The following is a 23,241-nucleotide window of genomic DNA, read 5'->3' on the forward strand; positions in this document are numbered from 1 at the left end:
ACCAAAAATTCTTGCCTTTCTATTTTCATGTCAAATTTGATATTTCATCATTGATATTATTCTATGTATAACATCAATGATAAGCATTTTAGTATTAATTAGATTTTGGCAACTCCTTAAATTTTGTATCAACCATATGATATCCTATTTCTTTCCTAAAAAAATTATCAGGATTTATACTGAAGGATATTTTTGAAATATTATATTGTGAATTAGATTAAGAGATATCAGTATTAATTATCACTTCACCATGTAATCTTTGGAGGATAATGATTTAAGTTTTTTTGGAAAGTTGGCCCCAGATAAATACATGTATCTATCGAGAAAAAAAGCACTTTTGGAACACCTGGTATATTACAAATCACTTTATTCTACCACGTCGGTAACCCTTAAGAAAACAATGAGGGGTGCTACAAAAACATTACTTCGTCTTTGGCAACGTTTTCCTGTTCAGGTGAATTGTAATTCCTTTCGAAACTATACAGTATGAACTAATTGTTAACATGACTTGACTCTAAATTAGTATTAGATCGTACCGGGATTTTTCTGTAACTGCCGTTCCGCATTATCTTTCAAGCAAAAACAAAATAAAACGCCCAGTTAGTATTAAAACAATAAAAAAAAACACTTCAGAAAACCACCGGTTTCGTGCAGTAGAAGCTCCAACTATATACCATAGAAATAAAAATCCAGAAAAAAGTTGACGTTAGTTTTTGAAAATAGACTGAAATATTCAGAATTCTCACATTTTTCTGTTGTATTTGAAGTAACAGAATATGATTTAAAAAAATGTTTACATCAAAAAATAAAACCAACCGTATTTACCAAAAATAAAATGTATATCGTCGAACAATCATATCTATAAACATATGCATTCTTCAGTTACGAATACATCCTCATGATGTTCACTATAATACGGGGTGGTACAAAACTTACTGCCAGGGAAACATATTTTAGAAAAAAAAAACAAAACACGTCAAGTTTGTGAAGGGACAAGTTTGACCCAAAATTTACTGCAACACCTTCAACACGTCAAGTACATAACAATAATAATAATATTGAACTACAACGTAGTACGTGCTGTGAGGACAGCTACAAGCACTTCGTCCATTACCTTATCACCTTTGATGTCTACCGCAGTTGCAGACGAATCGTCGACGATAGAGACCTGCAGACCTCAGCCAACAGACTAACTGAAAATTTACAATCTTCAATAATCGAAACATCTTTCACAATTCGAACATGACGCCTCATGAGCCACTAGATAGTGAAAAGCAGGGTGTGTTTTAATGAATAATGATTTTTTTTCACACAACATCCTTCTCATTTTTTACTCTGTGAACTGTCAAGGGGCCAAAATATCTTGTAGCTTTGTAGACTAGTTCCTCGATATCAAATTAGCCATCTTAGTATGCTTGCTCGGTAATTTTCCTATCAAATAAATCCATTTTACTGAGACGGGTTTGTACATAAATTTTTCAATCCTATTCTTGTATTTTTGACAATGCATGGATGCACCTCGATCAGGATCAGTCTTATATAGATTCCAATTTTTACAAAGTATTTTCATGTAGAGAATCTGAATAAACCAGTCTATAATAGTAACTGCAAAAAAAGTGTTTACTCTATTCAAAATCATCAATATCTGCACGAAACCTAAAGGATATTGTTATTCAATGTACAGAGAACCTCACAAAATATCCCACAAATGGAATACTGTCATTATCGGGTTCCTGAGTAAAGTATGGTTATGTGGTAATATAACCAATTGAGCTCGCTTCGTTTTCACATAGTAAGTTTGAGTCTTCAGAATCGTGACTTTTTACATGTTCTGGTGTGAAGAACAATTTTCCTTGGACAAATTCGTAGATAGAAATGCCATCACTAGGTTCACAGAAAAATACTACAAAATTTAATGAACGTGGAACTGTTCAAAATTTCTCCAAGGTCATCCAAGACATAGTAATGATGAAAACGAAAAAAACGTATTTTTGTTCAACTGTAGAAAAACTAATTACTCCAGAATTTGTTGAAGAAATATAATTTTGATTCTTGTCTATAGTATAACAATTTTCAATTGGAGGTAACTCATATACAAATTGAACTAAGAGCTAACGGCAACAATGTTAAATGTAAGAACTAAATTCTTACCGGGGTCATTTTTATCGTCAATGCATCGCCATTGTAAATAATTATTGAAAACTAAGATGATTCCATTAAATTTGCCTCCTGCATATCGATAGGATGTACGAGCGAATAGGTGAGAACTATTTCGCTAAATACTTTAAAACATCGGTAAACTGATCAACACTTCGCAGCTCTATCATATTTGCGTCCTTAAAATGACATAACTAGTCATTCGGTTTCTTCATTATCAATCGTCCTTATCTGCATAGGCGTAGTGTGTTCTGTTTCTTGTGAAGGTGACTTTGTTTTGTATTTATTAAATATATTTTATTATATTTATTAAATAGAATGTTATATTTATTAACTTTAAAATATGAGATAGAGTTGGCCGATACTTGTTTTTCAAAATACATTTTCATAGATTTTCATCACATTCACACTTTATTGTGAGTAATGTACAAAGAAAGCGGAAGTTTATGTCGTTAGAAGAAAAACAGATTGTCTGTAGAGTGTACGAAAATTTAAAAAAATACACTCCTTACAGTGGAAGCTGTAGCCCAGTATTCAATTTTAACGGGAATATCCGTGTCGACAATTGAACGCATTGTACGTGACAAAAAGGTGACTAGGATTGTGCAAGCTCCAAAAGTACATTGTGGTGGTAGTAAAAAAATTGGATTGGACGAGTACCAGAAAAATGTTGTACGCTATACCATTCATTCTTTCTTTTTTGAGAATAAAGCTTCAACCCTCGAATTCATTAGAACAAAGGTAATGGATAATGATCTCATTCCAAAAATGAGCAAAGAGAAGTTAAGGAAAATAATAAAAGAAGATTTAAAATTTATATATGCCAAACGAGCCCGTAAATCTGTCTTAATACAAAGAGAAGATATAGTCTCATGGTGACGGAGATATCTTCGCTCTATTAGAGAAATGCGTTCTGCTCACAAAATTATCTATGATCTGGCAAGATACTACTGTAACTAGTTATCGTCAAGCATTTATGGACGATTTATCAACAGGATTACGCGGATTAACAGGTAAAGGGCAACGACTAATTGTCGCCCATATAGGTAGCGAGAGTGGCTTTTTAGACGATAGCGCAATAATTTTTTTATCAAAAAAAAACAGAGGATTAACACGAAGACATGGACGCCCAACGTTTTGAAGGATGGTTTGAATCCCTTCTTTCACGAGTCGAGCCAAATTCGGTAATAGTAATGGATAACGCTTCTTATCACAGCCGATTAGTTAACAGCTGCCAACTATGACCACCAGAAAAGCAGACATGCAGAGTTGGTTAGGACAAAAAAGAATAACATTTTCCAAGGACATGGTTAAGGCCGAGCATATGAGTGTCATTAAACAGCTCGTGCCGAACGCATCACCATTTTGAGACTTCCTCCTTACCATTGCGAGTTAAACCCGATAGAATTAATCTGGGCTCAAATTAAGGGTTCCGTAGCTCGTGAAAACGTGACATATAAAATTTCTGATATCCGACGTTTATTAGAACTCGCAATGGAACGGATACGGAAAGAAGATTGGGCTAATGCTGTAGCCCATGTGATCAAGGAAGAAGAGAAAATGTGGAGATAGGACGGGACGGTAGACACTGTTCTCGACCAAATAATAATAGATTTAGGTGTGACTGGGGATTCCTCTTCGGACGAGTCAATGGATTCTGTAATTTATTTCTTTGCTTTGTAGTTCTCTTTCTATATAAAAGGAACATAATAATTATTTTGTAAAGTTTTCTGTTTTTTTTGAAGTACTGTATTAGTCATAATAAGAAAATGTAATCAGTTTTACCATTGACACCAGGTAACGCCACATACTATAACAATTTTTACGTAATTACCTATGTGTTTAAATAAATAAAAATATTATTTTGGTGCGCCTCTGCAGAGTTGGTAACAGGATTATCCGTTGGTCACTTCAAGTGCGACGTTGCTAATGAATCACCTTCAATTGAAAATTGTTATAGTATAAGAGAATCTTGTTCAAGAATTTTTGAATTAAGATTGTGACAAAATGAACTGTTTGGTTTACTAATGGAAGGGGATAAGAAGAAACCAAATTGTCAAAATTGGTATTGGAAAGATGCAAACTTTTTCATTCACAATAGATTTTCTGTGCAAATGATGGTGGAAATTTCCATACTATGCTTACTTTGTTATCTTAATGACTTTCATCAATTCTTTCCTGCTGATAGTCAGTGTTATCAAAAAATGAATCACGGTGTTGTTGATATTTTGTTTAGTGTTAGCAAGTTTAGTGAATTGTTTTTCCATGGGAACAAGTTAAACACATTTTTTCTCAACGGATATTCAGAAAAAACAAAGAATATAAAAATTAAAGATTTACATATTTTTAAATAGCTCATTAAAAACATTGGCATTATTACAAAAACAAACTTTTGGTTTTCACCAAATGACGCACATTTTCGTCAGAACACTCTCTTATTCCATTTGTTGGGAATTCTTCGAGGTCCTCTGCGAATACGCAACCTAAGGAAGGGGAGTCACACCCTTACCTGAACTAGTTAAATTACTGAAAGAAATAACAGTGGGTCGAAACTTTTTCTTGTCGTTACAAAAATCTACTTTGCAGCAACTTATACTCGGATCAGTGTAACACCCTCTGTGATCCTCGGGCGGGAAAAACTGCTTTCTGTCTAAACATCTAGTACATCAACATGCAACAATTAGTAAATATCGAATGGTTACGGATGTTGAATTACCGATTAGATTTCGGCATCGGATTTTCAATGTAAACCAGATTGGAATTTTATTGTTCGAGCCATTCCGATTGTGTGCAATTTAATACTAATCTTTAGTAAAATTTTGGATTTCAAAATTTAGAAATGAATCAGTTAGAAAAGAAGAAATGAACGATGTCTTCATACCTGTAATTGAAATGGATGACTCCGTTCTTGAGATATGTGGAGGTGTAGCAGTATCCATCCGTTTCACATGTGTAGTTTTTATCCTTGCATAAATCACATTTGCATTTCAGGGACCATACTTCTGAAAATTGAAAGAATAAAGACGAACAGTTCTAGTGAAGACAAGTTGGTTAAGGTGGGACAGTTCTAGTAAACTTTGATGCGGGTTTCAAATGAGGTTATACTCTTTACTGATAGTAAAAAGTAATAAACGCTCATTATAAATGCTGAGAAGAGTGCCCAAACAAAATTTTGTAATTTCATTATGATTCGCCACAGCGAATGTAGAACGGTTTATAATACTTTAACAGGCCCACTCTCTTTTTTGTACAGTAATTGGTTTAATTTAAAACCTTTATCATGGTCACTATAGTCTGTCCAGAAATGAGAGAAACCACAGCAGTATATCTACAGTGTGTGAAAGCCGAATTGAACAAATTCATTATTTCGGTTATGGTACATATTTTAACAAAATCCTGAAACACGTCAAATTTGAATTATAATTTGACATACTTCAACGGAGAAATGCTACAACCCCCCAATTTTTTTAATGGACATGTGATATATCGTTTGAAAGGTCTCTTTATTCTTCTCTATTCAAAAATGTTATCGCTTTCAAGTTTATTGCAACAATTAAGATAAAATAAATTAGAATCATATGGTTACCGAAATTCCATAAAATACACTCAAAACTTATTGCAATATACTCAAAATATAACCCTTTCTATTTAAACTCAAAACTTAGTTCATGTTGAGGTATTGATAATAAGAAAGTAAGCAAAAACCATGGCAATGTTCTTTTTAGATGGTATCCTTTGAAAAACTGTAAATCTTTTCCGTGACAACTTTAGTTTAAAAACGCATTATCAACTTGTTTTGTATGTTACAACATTACTTGAACTGCATTATAAAGTACTATTCCCGAGTAGAAAGGACTGGATCCTGCGGGAGGAGGAAATATTAAGAGCAGATAGTTGTTGGTTCACAGATGGATCAAAAACACCTTCCGGTTCCGGTGCAGGTGCTTTCAGTCGCAGACCCAGGACAGAGTTATCTACCCGCCTAGGAACTTATGCGACTGTATTTCAAGCGGAAATTTACGCTATTGAATTGTGTGCGGAGAGATTGGATAAATCCAACCTCACTCACAAGTCAATAAAAATATTCTCGGACAGTCAAGCGGCGTTGGAAACTCTTGGCAACCAAGCAACGTCTAAATTGATAGCAAACTGCCAAAAAAGACTGTCCTCGACAGGAAGACTAAACAGATTGTCTCTGGTCTGGATTCCTGGCCATACTGGCCTGTAAGGCAATGAAGCTGCTGACTCTCTTGCAAAGGAGGGTGCTGCAAGCGGTTTCATTGGATCAGAACCTGTCATTGCCATCGCTTTGGGCTTTGCCAAACAAACACTTAACACCTGGATGGCAAGAAGAGTTATGGACTTCTGGCAGAATCTTCCAGGATTGGCTCACTCCAAGGCGTTTTTTCACCCTTCGAAGCTTGATTCCAAACAGTTGTTGAACTACAGTAAGGATGAACTACGATGTCTAACAGGCCTTCTTACAGGTCACTGTCATTTGAATCATCACATGCAGAGACTTGGACTGTCGGAAGACAGTGTGTGTCGCCTCTGTCTGGAAAATGATGAAACTGCAGAGCATATACTTTGTGCCTGCCCCGCTGGGGACCAAATCAGGTTCTTTGAGTTCGGCAGATCCGTAGTCTCATCTGACCATCTGATCTGAAAGACCACTCACCATACAAACTAAACGGCTTCGTTAAGAAGCTAGGTTTATTTGGCCGAGTGTGAATATGTGTGAGCCACAATAAACCTTTATGGACTGCGGTGGAGGGTCGAATAGACCCACTCACTTTAGACCTACCTACCTACAACATTGTCAGTAATTTAATTTAAGTTTAAAGTTCGTTAACTTGAAGTCTGACAAATGGTTACATTAACAGAAATGCATAAAATAACAGTTTTACAAATGATTGGTTACGGAGAGAAAACCCGAACACAACAGGAAGTAGCTCGCCTATTTCATGAGAAATTTCCTAATTTACCGCCCATATCTCAAAGAACAATAAGCAAAATAGAAAAGCAGTTTAGCGATCTTGTTCATGTGGGGCAGATAAAAAAAGCAGCTACCAATGCAATGATTGATGAACTCAAATTAGATTAGATGCTTGAGTTTGAGGAAAACCCACATACATGAAGTAGACAGGCATCCACTACATTCAATGTTAGCCATACATCGATAGTAAACATATTAAAAGAAAATAAAATGCATCCCTATAAAATTATACCTACTCGGGAGCTCATGGAAGACGATTTTGATAGAACTAATTTTTGTGAGCAAATGATGGACAGGTTGGATAACAATATCATCCAATTAGAAGACGTTATGTTTTCTGGTGAGTGTACTTTGTCTCTTTAGGGTCATGCTAATCGGCAAAATTGCCGCTACTGGTGAACGGAAAATCCTCACTTGAGAGAAGATCACACGCAATACCCTAAAAAGGTTAATGTTTGAGCAGGAATTGTTGGAAACATTGAGGGCAACTTAAATGGCGATAATTATTTGGCACTACTTCAAAATGATGTCATCCCTGGTCCAGGAAACCCTCAAGTTCCAGTGAATACGATACGGTTTCAGCAGGATGGAGCACCATCAATGATGTTAAAAGACAGTTTTATTTCAGATTAGGATGTTGCCAAGACGTTCCCGGTGAACATTTTGAACATCTACTTCGTTAACATCCATAGCTCTTTTTCGTAATCTACATTTCATTACGTTTTGCATTACATTTTAGTTTTTCAGTGTATTTTATCGAATTTCGGTAACCACATAATTTTAATTAATTTTTTTATAATAATGAAAATAATGTTTATTTCACTTGTTGAACAGTATGAAATCATTACAATAAACATTTACATACCGTAACAAGGAAGACGTCCATGTATAACTAAAAACAAATATAAGTAGATACATATAAAACAACAAAACACGACAGATACTAAACTGTATATATGAAGGTAATTAACAGTTTTTTATCGAGAGTAACTAATAAAACTCGTCAACGGTGTAGCAGTTTTTTTCGATAAGATATTTTTTCAATTGCGTCTTTTGAAAATGCAGATGTTCATTAAGTCCTTAATAGAAACATCTAGCTTGTTATACCATTTAGGTCCAAGGTATAGGTGACTCTTTTGATAGAGGGAGATTCGGTGAGGATTCGCTATCAACAACCCTCTAGTCTAGTTGCGTATGGGTGGTCTTGCTGGTTTGCGCTAACTTTTTCTTTATTTCTATGAACGTAGAGACACATCTCATATATAAACAGACCAGCAACTGTGAGTATTTCCAGCTCTTTGAATGAGCTTCTACATGAGTGTCGCCATCCTAAACTAGCATTTATTCTGACCGCTGAGAAGCTCATACCCCAATTCAGGATTCCATAGCGCAAGTGACAGCCAATAGTTGCATAGTACAGACTTAGGAACACCACTCTTCCACAATGATTCGACATAAATCTCAGTGCATAACAGTTCTTTCGTAGTTTATCACATAATGAATCTATATGAGGACCCCAATTCAGCTTATGATCTAGAAATAGACCTAGCATTTTTTTCTGGTTTGGATGTCACCTCTAGTTGGCTATCTTCATATATTTTGAGAGTTTCGGTGGTGTTCTGCATTGTGAATTTGACTAATGCTGTTTTGCTGATATTTAGTGCTAAATGATTTTTTTCAGCCCATTTCATTATTTTCTTATATATGGATTCTGATTCTGCAAGCGCTAATGTATTACAATCAGTGACCAGAACATTTGTATCGTCTGCATATGCAACTATATGTACCTTTGAAAGACTATTTAGGTATTGTATCAAGTCGTTCGCATAAATAAGAAAAAGCAGTGGTCCGAGTATAGACCCCTGTGGAACTCCTTGCTTGCAGGTCAAGGACTGACTGTGAACACCTTGAATTCTCACTGTTTGTGACCTGTTTTCTAGATATGACCTCATCCAATCTTGGGCAACTCCACGAACCCCATAGCGAAGCATTTTCTGGATTATAGTCTATTTCAAAAGAGTGTAGAGTAATAAAATCTCATTAAGTATTCAAAAGCGCTACAGGGTGATCCGTCAATAAATTCTGTCACTTCCCTAGTCCGCATTGCAAAATTATGTCGTTTCATAAAGAGCAGGTAGGTATCACCCTGTTTTAAGGGATTTGTCCATTGTTATCGACGGATAAATACTGAGCCAGAGGCGCGCTAGTGGGATAATTGCCAAAAGAATATGCATTCATAAAAATTATATTAAAGGAAATAAAAATTTAATACAGCAGAACAGTGTTATTAAAAAAATATAAAATGTAACAATAAAATATATACGAACCGAAATCGAGAAATACTCACAAACACACACGAACGAACTTTACGTATTGAAACACTTGTGGGGACTTTAAATCAATTTATTCACAAAAACGACAAGAACTTTACTGGATACGTTATTACAATTTGACACTTGAACAATACTAAAACTGTGAACTTCCCTTAACGTTTAACAACACTCTATTTATACCCTAATTGAATGTTCTAGAGATTACTAGGTACAATTTTCGAGAACCTTCCGAGAAAATAATTATTCAGACTACCCTTAATTCTAAACCCTAACCTAAGCAAAAGTGTCACTGTCACTGATACACTGATCTCTGTCCAGATTGCTTATCCCGCTACAGTATATTTACAATTCAATTAAATTATTCTACATCAGTATAGTCTTCATCCGAAGAACTGTCATCATCCCCTGGTGTTATAATTATAGGGTCAACCACCTGATCGACCAAGCTGTCCAGTTCCCACATTTTATCTTCCTCTTTTAAAACATGCTGGATTGCTTTTTGCCAGTTTTCTGATGTGATTTCCATAATGGCTTGATCAAACAATACCTTGACATCTTTCATTTTAAATGTGGTATTGTACCTTGCAACATATCCTTTAACTTGTGCCCATATAAGTTCTATAGGATTTAATTCGCAATGATATGGCGGTAGGCGCAGCACAGTTACTTTATACTTTTCTGCTACATCTTCTACGGCATATTTCATGAAGCGAGATTTATGTTGTTTTACTATGGCTAGTAGTTCCTTCTTTACTGAATTCGTCTCAAACTGAATACCTTTATTTGACAGCCAGTTAATAATTTCTTGCTTTCTCCAAGCTGAAGTTGGTACCTTCTCTAAGCGCCTTGAATGGTAGCTTGCATTATCCATAACCACGACCGAATCAGCTGAAAGAAATTTTAACATTTCCCCGAAGTAGTCTTCGAAGACATCCGAATTCATGTCCTCATGATAATCTCCCGTCCGGCACGACTCAAAGCTTAACAAACCTTCTTTTAAAAATCCGTCTTCGCTTCCAATCTGAGCAATTATAAGCCTCTTCCCTTTTCCCGAAGGCACTTTAATACCCGTCGAAAGGCCTTCTATGAAAGCTTGGCGAGAACTTGTTATATTTTTATCTTGCCACATTTTTTTGACTATATAACCTTCGTTTATCCACGTCTCATCAAGATAAAAAATTTTCTTTTGCTCTCTGCGGTACTGCTTTATAGTTGTCAAATATTTTCGTCTCCAGCAAACAATTTCATCACTTTCCAGTAATAGTGCCTTTCGATTGTGCTTTTCCCAGGCAAAATTCATACTTTTTAAAGTTTTCCATAAAAGTTTTCTGGATATCAAAGGAATATCGTTATCTTGGCTTATCTCGATAAATATTTTTTCAAGAGTGGGTATTTCCTTTTTAAAATAAAACGAATGAACTTTTCTTCGAATGTCACATTTGGTGTCTTCATCTAAGATTTTTATTGGTCTTCCTGATTTTCTCTTGCATGGACTTACCTGGCCTGATATCTTTCTTTCTCGCAATAATTTAAAAATCGTGGACTGTCCAATTCCAGTCATTCGGGCACATCGCTCAACACTTTCTTGCACAGACAAACTAGGGTGATCGTGTTTTATGCAATCATATACATTTAAAATTATAACTTTTTCGCAAACAGATAGCGGAGAATTTTTTACACTTCTTTTCTTTGGAGTAAATGTCCCCATTTTATAACTTTTTCACTATTTCTATATCACAATATCACTGTACATTTAATTGGTGTAGTAACAATTACTATTATAACTCGAATGTTTAAGACACCATTACAATATATTTAAACCCTTTTTCTTAATTACCTGGGTTTAATAGGTATTGCATGATTGGTGGGCAGGGTCAAAAAGGGATTATTATAATGACATGGCACCTCGGAACTAAGTGTTAACCCTTTTTTGAGAAATCATGCTCAAGTATATGAACCCAAATTGCATATTAAATAAGTTTACAAGAACCACTAAAATTAATCTTAATCTTTTTTTAAGAAATTTTACTTACCTAAATACATGTTGGTACTTAGTTTTAGACCAAATTACTTCCCAAAAATGGCCTTTTATTATTATCTATGTCTGTAATTTTTAATTTACTTTAATTATTAAGTTTAATAATCCTAAGATTTGCCTACGCCCATGGACGACAACGAAATTCAGGCAAATTTTATGACACTTCATGATTTATTACTCTACACTCTTTTGAAATAGACTATAGTACATAGTGATCCACACAGTCAAATGCTCTAGAAAAATCGATGAACAAACCACAAATTTGCAGTTTGTTATCTTTATTTTAATTTTTGCAATAAACTTGAAAGCGATAACATTTTTGAATAGGGAATGAAGAGACCTTTCAAATGATATTTCACAAACCCATTTAAAAAATTGGGGGCTGTACCTGTCATTCGAAGGGGGTTGAAGGTAGGGGTGGCATTTTTACGTTGCAGAATGTCCAATTATAATTTATATTTGACGTGTTTCGGATTTTTTTTAAATATGTACAGTAACCGAAATAAATAATTTATTCCATTTGGCTTTCACACAGTATATTCCACGTTATTATTACTTCTTTTATATTTTTCTTATCAGTTTGTAAAATGTGGGAATCTTTGTTCTGATGTCAACAAACTTCAATTTGTGCATAATAGAAACTGGATTATTTGTAAAAACTCTTTTTGATGCAAACTTCGCTAGTTGTAAAGGCGATTACTGGTTTCACCATTATTATTTAACGTGATAAACCACATACAGGACATGTGATATAAACTATAAGTAAAACAAATATGTACATAATCAAAACTACCATACAAAAGGCACACAATAGAAGGAAAAGGAAGTAATTTAACATGGGCAGTATAAGCATAAAGGGACAACATGCATCTCATATTAGGTCATCACTTAAACATTCATTCAATGAAAAGAATAATTTATCCATCTAACGAACGAAAATGAAATTTCACGTCTATTAAAACGATATCAATCAAAAGCAAGTTGAAAAAGCTGAACATGATATAGAAATTTTAATGTTTACATAGATTAGATACTAGGAATTGTATATTGCTTTTATCACAGCTCCACAAAAATAAAACTGACCTAGGACAAAGGATTATTTCAATGACAAACTAATACTTCATACATATTCTTTTTTGTCAGTAGATACACAATAATTACCAAACACAAAATTTCCATTTTGTTCAAGATAACTGAACATGCAAAGAATAAAGTTTACATAAGCACTGGTGTGCATTTTGTGATGGTGTCTGATATTTTTAATAGTAGTATAAATAAATACGTTTGTTCAGTTGGAATTATAAAACAGCATAGTCAGTCTTATTTGTATACATGAGAATAAGAATATTTTCTGAAATATCTTAAAAAACTAATCAATAGAGTTTATTCTATGATTTTCACTATAAGGGTTTTACAAAAACCGCGACAAGTGTTTCGCTATACAATAACTTCTTCAGGCATAACCGAGAGTTATTTCTAAATTACAACCTTATATACTATAACCTAGTACCTATTCGTCTATCTAAGTAATAAATCTACCTGAAAAAATATACCTGAAAAAGTAAGGTAGCAATACATTTTTCGAAAGTCTACCTGTAAATATACCTATTTTTACCTGCGAATGAACAGATTCAATAATGGCGAATTATTCAATTCAGTTTGATCGTTCATAGGATGTTGAGAGTTTTTGAATTTCTTTATTTCCATACTCTCCAAGAGGTTAAGTTTCAAACCTTTCTTCTGGAAATGGAGGGGTTTGTATTCATGGTCGAACTCATGTCCCACTGAGATTATATGACTGGCATATGTGGTTTTTTTTCCGTTCTGAAAACTATATTTGTGTTCCTTTATGCGGATTTTGAATGTTCTTCCAATTTGACCTATACAGGGTGTTCCTTAAACACATGCTAATATTTAAGGAGGTAATTCTTAGACCCATTTTAAGGAAAAAACGTCCTATGGACGTATGTCCTAAACGCCTTAACTTTTGAGATACAGGGTGGCAAAGTTTTCAAGAATAATCAGTTTTTTAATAATAACTGAAATAATTTTGTAGACATCTTTGGCATATTTGGTACATATGTTCCATGCCTCAAGGCGTGTTTTCTGATGTACAATTTTCTTAATTTTCTCTGCCAGTGGCGTACGTACGAGTTTTGAAATGTATATTTTTGGCGAAAAAAATACTACGCCACTGCTTTATCTTGAATTAAAAATTATTTTTAAAATCTCCATACATTTTTGAGCACATTTGATTTGCTGGGTTTTCTTTGTCCGACGCATGGTTTTCGCTCAAAAAATTAAAAATCGCTTTACTTAAGGATAAATTCCTTAAAAATCTGATGCGGTATCGTGCATCTACTGAAAGCAAACTAAGAGATCAGATTTGTTGCAAAATAATTGAGGATCTAAAAGGTATTTGTTTGTTGTCAGATGCACTGTTCTCAATTAAAATTACGTCATAACGCAGCACCGCTTAATAATTTTTGAAAACATAAATTTAGTTATCCTGGAATAAATGACGTGTAGCAGAATTTATTTACTGCACCTCTTGGAAATATGGAGTTTGTCGATATGTGATTTCTTTTCAAATTTCTTTCAAAATAAAACTCCCGTTAATACTTTAGAAGATTTAAAAGAGCGAATAGTTGCCTCGTGTGAAACTATACGAAATACGCCGGGAATATTTGAACGGGTGCGTAATTCCATGCATAGAAATTTTGGTATTATTACTAATTAACAAATTTGTGCTATTCGTTTAGACTTACTGTCACAAAATAAAATGAAACTCGTTTTTGTGAAAAATTTATTTTTTTGCAGATTATGTTTTCAAATATTATCAGGGAATTGGTAATGCGTTATGAAGCAATTTTCAGATTCTCATTCATTTTAGAATTGATCTAATTTCTTAATTTGCTTTCTGTTGATTTTTATTTTTTTGAGTGAAAATCATGCGTCGGACAAAGAAATACCAGGAGATCAAATTTTCTCAAAAATAAATGAGGATTTTAAAAATGATTTTATTTTGAAAAGAAAGCATTGGCGTAGTACTTTTTCCCCAAAAATATTCAATGCGAAACCCGTAGGGATGCCACTGTTTGAAAAAATACAAATTTGTGTACATCAGAAAATGCGCCTTGAGGCATGGAACATATGTACCAAATATGCCAAAGATGTCTACGAAATTATCTCACTTATTATTGAAAAACTGATTATTTTTGAAAACTTTGCCACCCTGTATCTCAAAAGTTAAGGCGTTTAGGACATACATCCATAGGAAGTTTTTTTCTTAAAATGGGTCTAAGAATTGCCTCCTTAAATATTAGCATGTGTTTAAGGAACACCCTGTATAAAACATCGGACATGACCCACACGATAATTTATACACTCATGATTTTTCTGAAACTGAACTTTTATCTTTGTTATTTTTAATGTGCATGCCCAAGTTGTTGTTGGTTTTGAACGCAGTATTTACACGCAGTATTTCAGATTTTCTGCCCAGCAAAGGTGTTCAGTTTCAGAAAAATCAGGAGTGTATAAATTATCGTGTGGGTCATGTCCGATGTTTTATATAGGTCAAACTGGAAGAACGTTCAAAACCCGCTTAAAGGAACACAAATATAGTTTTCGGAACGGAAAAATAAATTCCAAATATGCCAGTCATCTAATCTCAGAGGGACATGAGTTCAACCATGAATACAAACCCCCCCTCTATTTCCAGAAGAAAGGTTTGAAACTTAACCTGTTGGGAGAGTATGGAAATAAACGAATTCAAAAACTCTCAACATCTTATAAACGATCAAACTGAATTGAATAATTCGCCATTATTGAATCTGTTCATTCGCAGGTAAAAATAGTTAGGTATATTTACAGGTAGACTTTCGAAAAATGTCTTGATACCTGACTTTTTCAGGTATATTTTTTCAGGTAGACTTATTACTTAGGTAGACGAATAGGTACTAGGTAATAGTATATAAGGTTGTAATTTAGAGGTAACTCTCGGTTATGCCTGAAGAAGCTATTGTATAGCGAAACACGTGTCGCGGTTTTTGTAAAACCCTTATAGTGAAAATCATAGAATAAACTCTATTGATTAGTTTTTTAAATATGGATTTTCATCAAGTATCGGCCAGTACTATTCAATTAAAATATCTTATGTATTTATGATTTCTTTCGTTTTTTTCCTCGCAAGATTAATTACGATTTTTATTAAGTTATTTCTAATATGAAAGATCAAGAAAGGCATTGACGTTATTTTGTATAATTTAACCTGGAGCCTGGAATTTTTGCAAGTTGAAATAATTCAAAAAGTAAAGATTTCAATTTGCCAGCTTAACGTTGAAGCTAGAAGAACCCACTGATTCAAAAATAAAAAAGTGTGTGTGTGTGTGTACTTATGAACACACGTAAGAAGTTATACTTTTTTGGAGTAACAAGATGAAAATCTTTCTAAAAATTGTATTATTCGCGTTATCCCACGTTTATAAAAAGCGACACTGATAATAGAAAAAAAGGCATTTAATACAGTGAAAGTTTTTTTATAGGTTATGTTAGGTTAGGTCCAAAGTGAGTGGGTCTATTCGACCCTCCACCGCAACCTGCAAGGGATTATTGTGGCTCACACTTATTCACTCACGACCAAATAAACCCAGATGGTAAGAGTACGGCTCTGACAGTGACCTGTAAGAAGGCCTGTTAGACATCGTAGTCCATCCCTACTGAAGTCCAACAACTTTTTGGTATCAAGCTTCGAAGGGAGAATAAAAGCCTTGGAGTGAGCCAACTCTGGCCGATTCTGCCAAAAGTCCATAAATCTTCTTGCCACCCAGGTGTTCAATCTTTGTTTGGCAAAGCCTCATTGCCTTCCAGGCCAGTATGGCCAGGAATCCAGGCCAGAGACAATCTGTTGAGTCTTTCTATCGAGGAGAGTCGTTTTTGGCAATTTGCTACCAATTTAGACGTTTTATGATCTTATGATGCACTGTTTGGAACCTTTGGTGTAGTAATGAATATTACTGGAGTTTTTTCTAACACCAAATCGTTATTTTCAACACCTCGACACGTGATCATATTCAAGAGGAAGATTAAAATGTTTAATCTTCCTCTTGAAGATGATCATTTGGTGATCGAAACACGTGTTGTGCCGATAACGACCGACCTCAAAGATGGAACGTAGATGTTAAGTTTGAATAAATATTGAAGTGAAAGACATTTTAAGGGGTCTGGCGGCCCCCTACGCCAGTAATCAGGCTGGATGTCGACGGATTCGAAGAGGTCGTCAGTACGATAATATATGTGTTATTCGGGAAAGTCATATCGAGAGGTCTAGCGGCCCTCTACACCTGTAACCAGGCTGGATGTCGAAGGATTCGCCAAGGTCGTCAGTTTGATAATGGATGTGTTAATAATTTTATCCGAAGGTCTCCCATAAAGGGGGCAACCAGTAAAAAAAATTAAGTGATTTTATAAAAGAAAAATTGAATGAATAAACTTAGGATGACAGCATTGTTTCGAGCAAGAAAGCTGCGCCCCCTGACAAAGCTTCAATTCACTATGGACAGGAAAAGTTTGGCCAAATGCGCTCGACTGAGAAGCAACGGCCCTATGAATCAAAGAAGAAGCTAACTTCAGGGTGTCGGTTTTTCAAGACGGTGCCCGCCAAAAGAAGTGTAACTTCAAACATGGAATTTCGGCGATGGGGAGTCATAGGAGTCTGAAATATGACTAAAATCCTCAATATATTTCTTTCTCACCCATATTCCAAGAATATTTTCGAAAAATTATTTCCGGCTTTTATCACGTTTGTCTGACTGAGATGAACACCCAAATATTCAATTTAAACAGAGGTAAAAAATGGTCAATATAAACGAAAGAGCCTAAAATTAGTGTTAAGTTCAAATTTCCCACAAAGTGGGGAATTAAAAAAATAAAATAAAAACAACCTATAAAACCTCGACGCTATTGGGATAGGAGCCTAACATTATGACGTATTCTGATCCAATGAAATGTTTTGTATGCCTAATGTTGAGTTAGCAGATATCTTCGTTAAATGAAAAGCAAAAAATTCGGGAACAGAGTACAAAGTTAGCCTGAATGTGAACTTTACAAATGCCACATTCCTTTACAGTCATCTAATAGTTGTTTGTAAAAACATGCAAACCATCCCTCATAACCGATTACATACATTTATTTGAATCTTTGAATAAGCGAAAGGGAAAACAAAAAAACTCAAAATTAGTGCAGCCATTTCAAGCAAAATATATTTATTATTAAATATGAACTGCAATTTCCACCATGAATAAATACTTTAATCTGTAACAATCATTAGACATATCATTCAGATGGAAAAACAAGTTTGCTATTCATGAGAAAAAACGTAAATATTATTTACAAAAAAAGTTGTTTGGTTTTATAGAAAACTTTATCGATAATCGCTGACAAGATTAGATATGAGATATGAAAATAACATTATTAATTTTCCAAACCTAACCTTATGTATTACCTCTTTTTCAGCCACTTAAACAAATTGACAATATAAACAAAACTGAGACGAAATTATTTTAAATAATAAGTAAAAAGTCAGTAGTTTTTAGTATTTTAATATATATGACTGAAGCAAAAAACGAAACTTGAGAAAATCCGATTAGACAAAAATTATTGTTTATAAAATCGCGAATGACCTTTCCAAGTGTATAGAAAAACCGTTGTTGTCTTTTTTTATTTGGAATTCCACTAAAATCGTACAGGGTATGTTAAAAAAATATGGTGAATGTTCAAAACACTTGAAAAGTTGACAGTGGCATATGGTGATTGTACTCTGAGTCAGAAAAATGGTACAAGATTTTCACAGATGATCGAGAAGATGTGAATGACGATACTCGTCCTTGACACCCCAGCACTTTAACAACTGATGAATATGTTGATAAAGTGAAGAAAATTGTTACGAAGAATCATCGAATGACTATAAGAGAAGGGTGTGTGTATATGGGTTGGCTCATGCTAGGCAATTTTTTTCGAAATTTTGGGCATGAAGCGTGTGGCAGAAGGGTTCGTTCGCAAAACCGCCTTTTGCATCTCGATAATACATCTGTTCACTCGTCATTACTTGTTCGTAATGTTTTGCTCAAAAACAACACTGTAATCAAGTTCAAAGCGTTTATTTACAGTTAATTAAGGTATGAGTTTTTATTTTACTTGGTTGTGGGGGACCCTGCTATAAGCTGATGTCTCTTCAAAGTATTCACTTTGATCATGCCTCAGCCTCCGTATTCACCAGATTTGTCCCTCTGCGACTTTTCAAATTGATGAATAAATGAATAATTTTTGAGAAAAATTAAAACTCCCCTGCATTTTTAACAGACCTAAAGTGCAATCAAAAAGCCATCACTGGTTTTGCACCGACTGGATTCAAATTCTCATGAAGCTGTCAATTGCCATATCTCAATTCATGTCAAATAATGCTCTCAAAGTCAAAACGTGCTTTATTGTCTGAAGATTAACATCCTATTGAAAAAGCTTGGTTAAAATAATTTGAGAAACAATTTCACACATAGTAGCTATCGCTACTTTTCAAGTTATAATTATTCGAGTAATGTTGTCGAAAACTATACACTATAAAATAATATATATTGGCAGGTAGTTGTTGAATAAAATTTCAGGTAGTTATTGAACATATGTACAAAGAACAAAAAAATAACAAAAACAATTAGTATTTACATAGCACAATACATCATGTGCAAGAATATAGCCAATAAGAGTTTATTTGGAAAACTTTCAATATTGATTACATGAAACGAGTCATCCACAAGTCGAATCAAAAACTATCTTGATAGTATTCTGATAAATTATAATAGGCTCTCTCACAAAAAAAATCCTTCAAAACTTCCCTAAAGTTTACGTTATTGCATACAAATTTCAGATTTGATGGTAGGTGATTGAACATTTTTAACCCATTATAAATGAAAGATCCTTTAGTGAGGGAATATTTTGGAATAGGCAAATTAAAGTCGTTTTTTGTCGAGTGGCGTTTGTGTTAATTGAAAATCGATTTTGATGTTTTGCTACGAGACATATAATTTCAATAATAAAAAAAGATATTACAGTGAGGATTTTCTTTTCCTTAAACAGTGGTCTGCAAGAATCTCGTGGTTTTGCTTTACACAGAAAACGTTCAGCTCTTTTTTATATAAATAAAATTGATTGCAGTGTTGTCACAGTACATGCACCCCAGAAAGGAATTCCGTATCTTAGATGAGATTCTATGAGAGAGTGATATGTTTCTTTGGCAGCAGCAAATCCCAACTCATAAGATGTCAGCCTCACAGCATAAGACCCTGAGGATAACATGATATGGTCTTCAAATTTCAAATCACTGTCAATAGATAGTCCCAGAAATTTGGTTGATGGTTTATTCTCAACAAAGATGTTGTCAACTTGTAAATTGCTGATGGAACATTTGAAGCAAATTACGTTTGTTTTAGAGATATTCAAACTGAGAAGATTTGCGTCACACCATCTTTTTATATTACTATTATCATGATTTATTACTGTTTCAAATTCAGAGGGATTTTAATCATGCCATAAAATTATAGTGTCGTCAGCAAATAGTGTGAACTCTCCTTTAATATCAATAGATGTCAGATCATTTATATACAAAAGAAATAATAGTGGACCTAGGACTGAGCCTTGTGGAACTACACAGTTTATTTTTCCTTCCTCAGAATAATTAGTCGTTTTAACAATTTGACTACTTACGCTCAGATAAATAAGATCCTAAATAAGGTCCTTAGCCTCTTTTTCTGATGTCAACATCAGGTAATGAAAATTTTTCCAGAAATATATCACAGGATTTTTCTTTATATTTCAACACTAATTAGTGCATAGTATTATTATCCCACACTAGAGGAGGAAAATCTAATTTTGAACAAATATCACTGGGATCAATGATATTGGAAACACGTTAATGATAACTAAAAGTAGTTATATGACAAATCAATATATTTTACCCAATCAAAAAGATTAAAGTTTCAAACTTCATTAAAAATAAATTCACCCATATAGACATAGACATATTACTTTTAGCAAAAAGTTGAGAACATAAGTCTGACCGGTCTACAAAATGTAAAATCACTGATATAGTTTTAAACTATTGAAGAAAAATTGAAAATAAATTGTAAGAATAATTTGTCAAAGTATTATATGAACATCATCAATTTATTTTTTATCCAAATCGCTAATAATTTCACCTACTTATATCCATAAGATACATTATTTGTAAAATTCCATCATGGAGAAGCCTGCAATAAGCCAAAAATTATTTCAAATTTGGAATTTCTAAAAGTGAAATAGTTTGATTTTGGGTCTGCCAGCTAAACGGTGAAGCTAGCAGAACCCACTGATCAAAAAAAAGACATCCTTCACAAAAAGACGTCCTGTCAGGGAACAGAGTACAAAATTATCCTAAAATCATGCCCTGAAAATTTTGGGTAAAATCGAATATTACACTTGCAAATCAATTAATATTTTTTTGTATTCAATCCAGAAAATCCTAGTCAGTTTTCAGATGAAAATTTTTTGCACAATCATAATCAACAAAAACTTGATTCATTGAGAGCCTGATGTGACAACAATTCACCAAGATTTCAGTACTACCAAAAAACTAATTTGTCAAAAATATGAACTGAATACTGCAATCCTAAGCGCAATTTATACTGAATGTTCAAAAAAGTATTTACCCAACATTGATCTCTAAAAAAATTCTTTTAGAAATCCAATTTGTAGTCGCAAATTCTCTTATTTAAAATTTACCGTTAACCATGCTTCTCACAACCATTGAACAAGACAAACAAATTATTTATCTCTGTTCCAGGTTAAAATACATATTGTTGAAAAATCTATTCAACACAATGGCTTTAATTACAGTAGGTAATATTATAACAAGTGATCTTAAAATGTTGAGAAGTTCAAATACTTTTGAACATGAATTAAAAAAATATTTATTGAACAGAAAAAAACATTTATTTACTTAACAAGCTCAATCATTATATCACAAAAACTCTTCATTTTTTCAACAGCTTGATGAAAATCTGTTAAAAACTGTTTAGTTCAATAGAAAATTAAAAAAAAAAGGAATTTATTATAACTTATGTTTATTGTTGTTCATTAATTACAATATTCCCTATCATAAACTCTATTATTTCTTGGGAAAATAAACATTATTATTATTATTATTATTATAAAGTTGTGATCAAAGAGACAGCTAAATTTATTCATGACTTATATAAATATTTGTGCCATATAAATGTCAGATATTTTTAAAACAGTGTGAAAGACGGGACATGTTCTGGACCTGGTGAACTATTTGAAAATCATACTAGAAATTGAATGAATCGTTGACTATCCATAATACTGCTGATGATGAGTTGAAAATAAGTGTTTTACCAGAAATTCTGGGTACAGATCAAAATGAAAACAATTGTCAAAAGTGGAATTATCATTTAGTATGCAAATTTAGAAAAAAAAGATTTTTCAAAATCTTGGGATCAGCAGCAGAAAGTAGCTGTTTGAGGCAGTTGTTTTTCCTTATTTTCTGAAACATTTTTGGATAACCTACCCATTTTCTGATAGTTCTCACTTATATTGGTTAGTCTTATTTATTTCTTCACAAATTTACCATTCAAAAACTTACTAACAAACAGTTTCATACTCAAATTTTCTTATTTCCCAGCTTATACAGTAATGTAGGTATATTTTAACTTATAGCAAAAAACTGGTCAGATATCAAAATAATAACTGATCATATATAATGCCTAAGATTAGTTCTTTCAAAACAGACTGCTTATTAATTGAAACTGAATTCATAATACTTTGAAGAATGTTTAAAAAATTTATTTTGGGTACAAGGATTCCTTGACAATACTCTGTCCACTATGTGAGTAAATACTGGAACTCTAATACATCAAAGTGCTTATTTAACGCAAACCCTGTAAAAACGGTATACATATCTGACTTGTCCCTTAAATAATCAACAACTCAACCAATCTTGAGAAAAATACCTGTAAATGAAAACATACTGAAAGAATCTCAAAATATCTTACCAACAATATTCTGACTCAGGCAAATTATGCAGCTGGAAATAAATAAAACAGTTCTTGAAATACCCCCCATTTCAATTTTTGTATATAGTCACTAAAAACATGTAAATCTTGATCAAGTCACATATATTATTGAAAATAGTCTGCCATCAATTCACTTAAATCACTAATTATCCACACTAACGTTTGTCATAACTAAAAAACGAGTTTATTGAATGCAGTATCCCTGGCTGAATTAACAGATTTCAATAAACTGCTTTGAAACTTCACAAATTACTAATAACGCAGAAAATCGTAATTAACATTTACATTTTAACTTCTTTCATCTCATATGCGTCCACCATGTCAAGATCACAAAGCACACAACCTAACATATATGTTCTGTGGTCAGGATTTTGCGGATTTTCCGTGCGTTCCAATAAGTGTTCACAACGATCAAAATGCTCCTATTACCGTTTCACATAATGACCACGGTCGTTGTGGTTGCCTCAACACGTTACTCATGACGTCATTACCCTCGCTCACGGTAAGCTCAACAACGACCCATCTGAAAAGGTGGTTCGAAGTCACAGAACTCTAACTTAGAGTATATAACTATAACTTAGAGCGTAGTTCTGTGGTCGA

The 23,241-nt window shown here is 33.6% G+C and overlaps 1 protein-coding gene across 5 annotated transcripts in view; it reads right to left on the reverse strand.

Annotated features, from left to right (window-relative positions):
- Window positions 1–22,996, reverse strand: part of babo (TGF-beta receptor type-1 babo) — a 76,458-nt gene extending 53,462 nt beyond the window's left edge. For 2 of the 5 annotated variants that reach the window (XM_074176922.1, XM_074176925.1), the window contains exons 1-2: window positions 22,621–22,996; window positions 5,039–5,156 (exon numbers count right to left, since the gene is read on the reverse strand). In XM_074176922.1, the coding sequence (XP_074033023.1) occupies window positions 5,039–5,156; window positions 22,621–22,690 (188 nt within the window). In that variant the 5' untranslated portion in view covers window positions 22,691–22,996. Of the gene's footprint in view, window positions 1–4,666; window positions 4,816–5,038; window positions 5,160–22,620 lie in introns of all 5 variants that reach the window. The other 3 variants (XM_074176921.1, XM_074176923.1, XM_074176924.1) reach the window with 2 other exon arrangements.
- Window positions 22,997–23,241: the final 245 nt, after the last annotated feature.

This window comes from Leptinotarsa decemlineata, unplaced genomic scaffold, assembly GCF_025532065.1.
Source record: "Leptinotarsa decemlineata unplaced genomic scaffold, Ldec_3_MD MMD2_tig00002082_RagTag_RagTag, whole genome shotgun sequence".
NCBI classification, from domain to species: domain Eukaryota; kingdom Metazoa; phylum Arthropoda; class Insecta; order Coleoptera; family Chrysomelidae; genus Leptinotarsa; species Leptinotarsa decemlineata.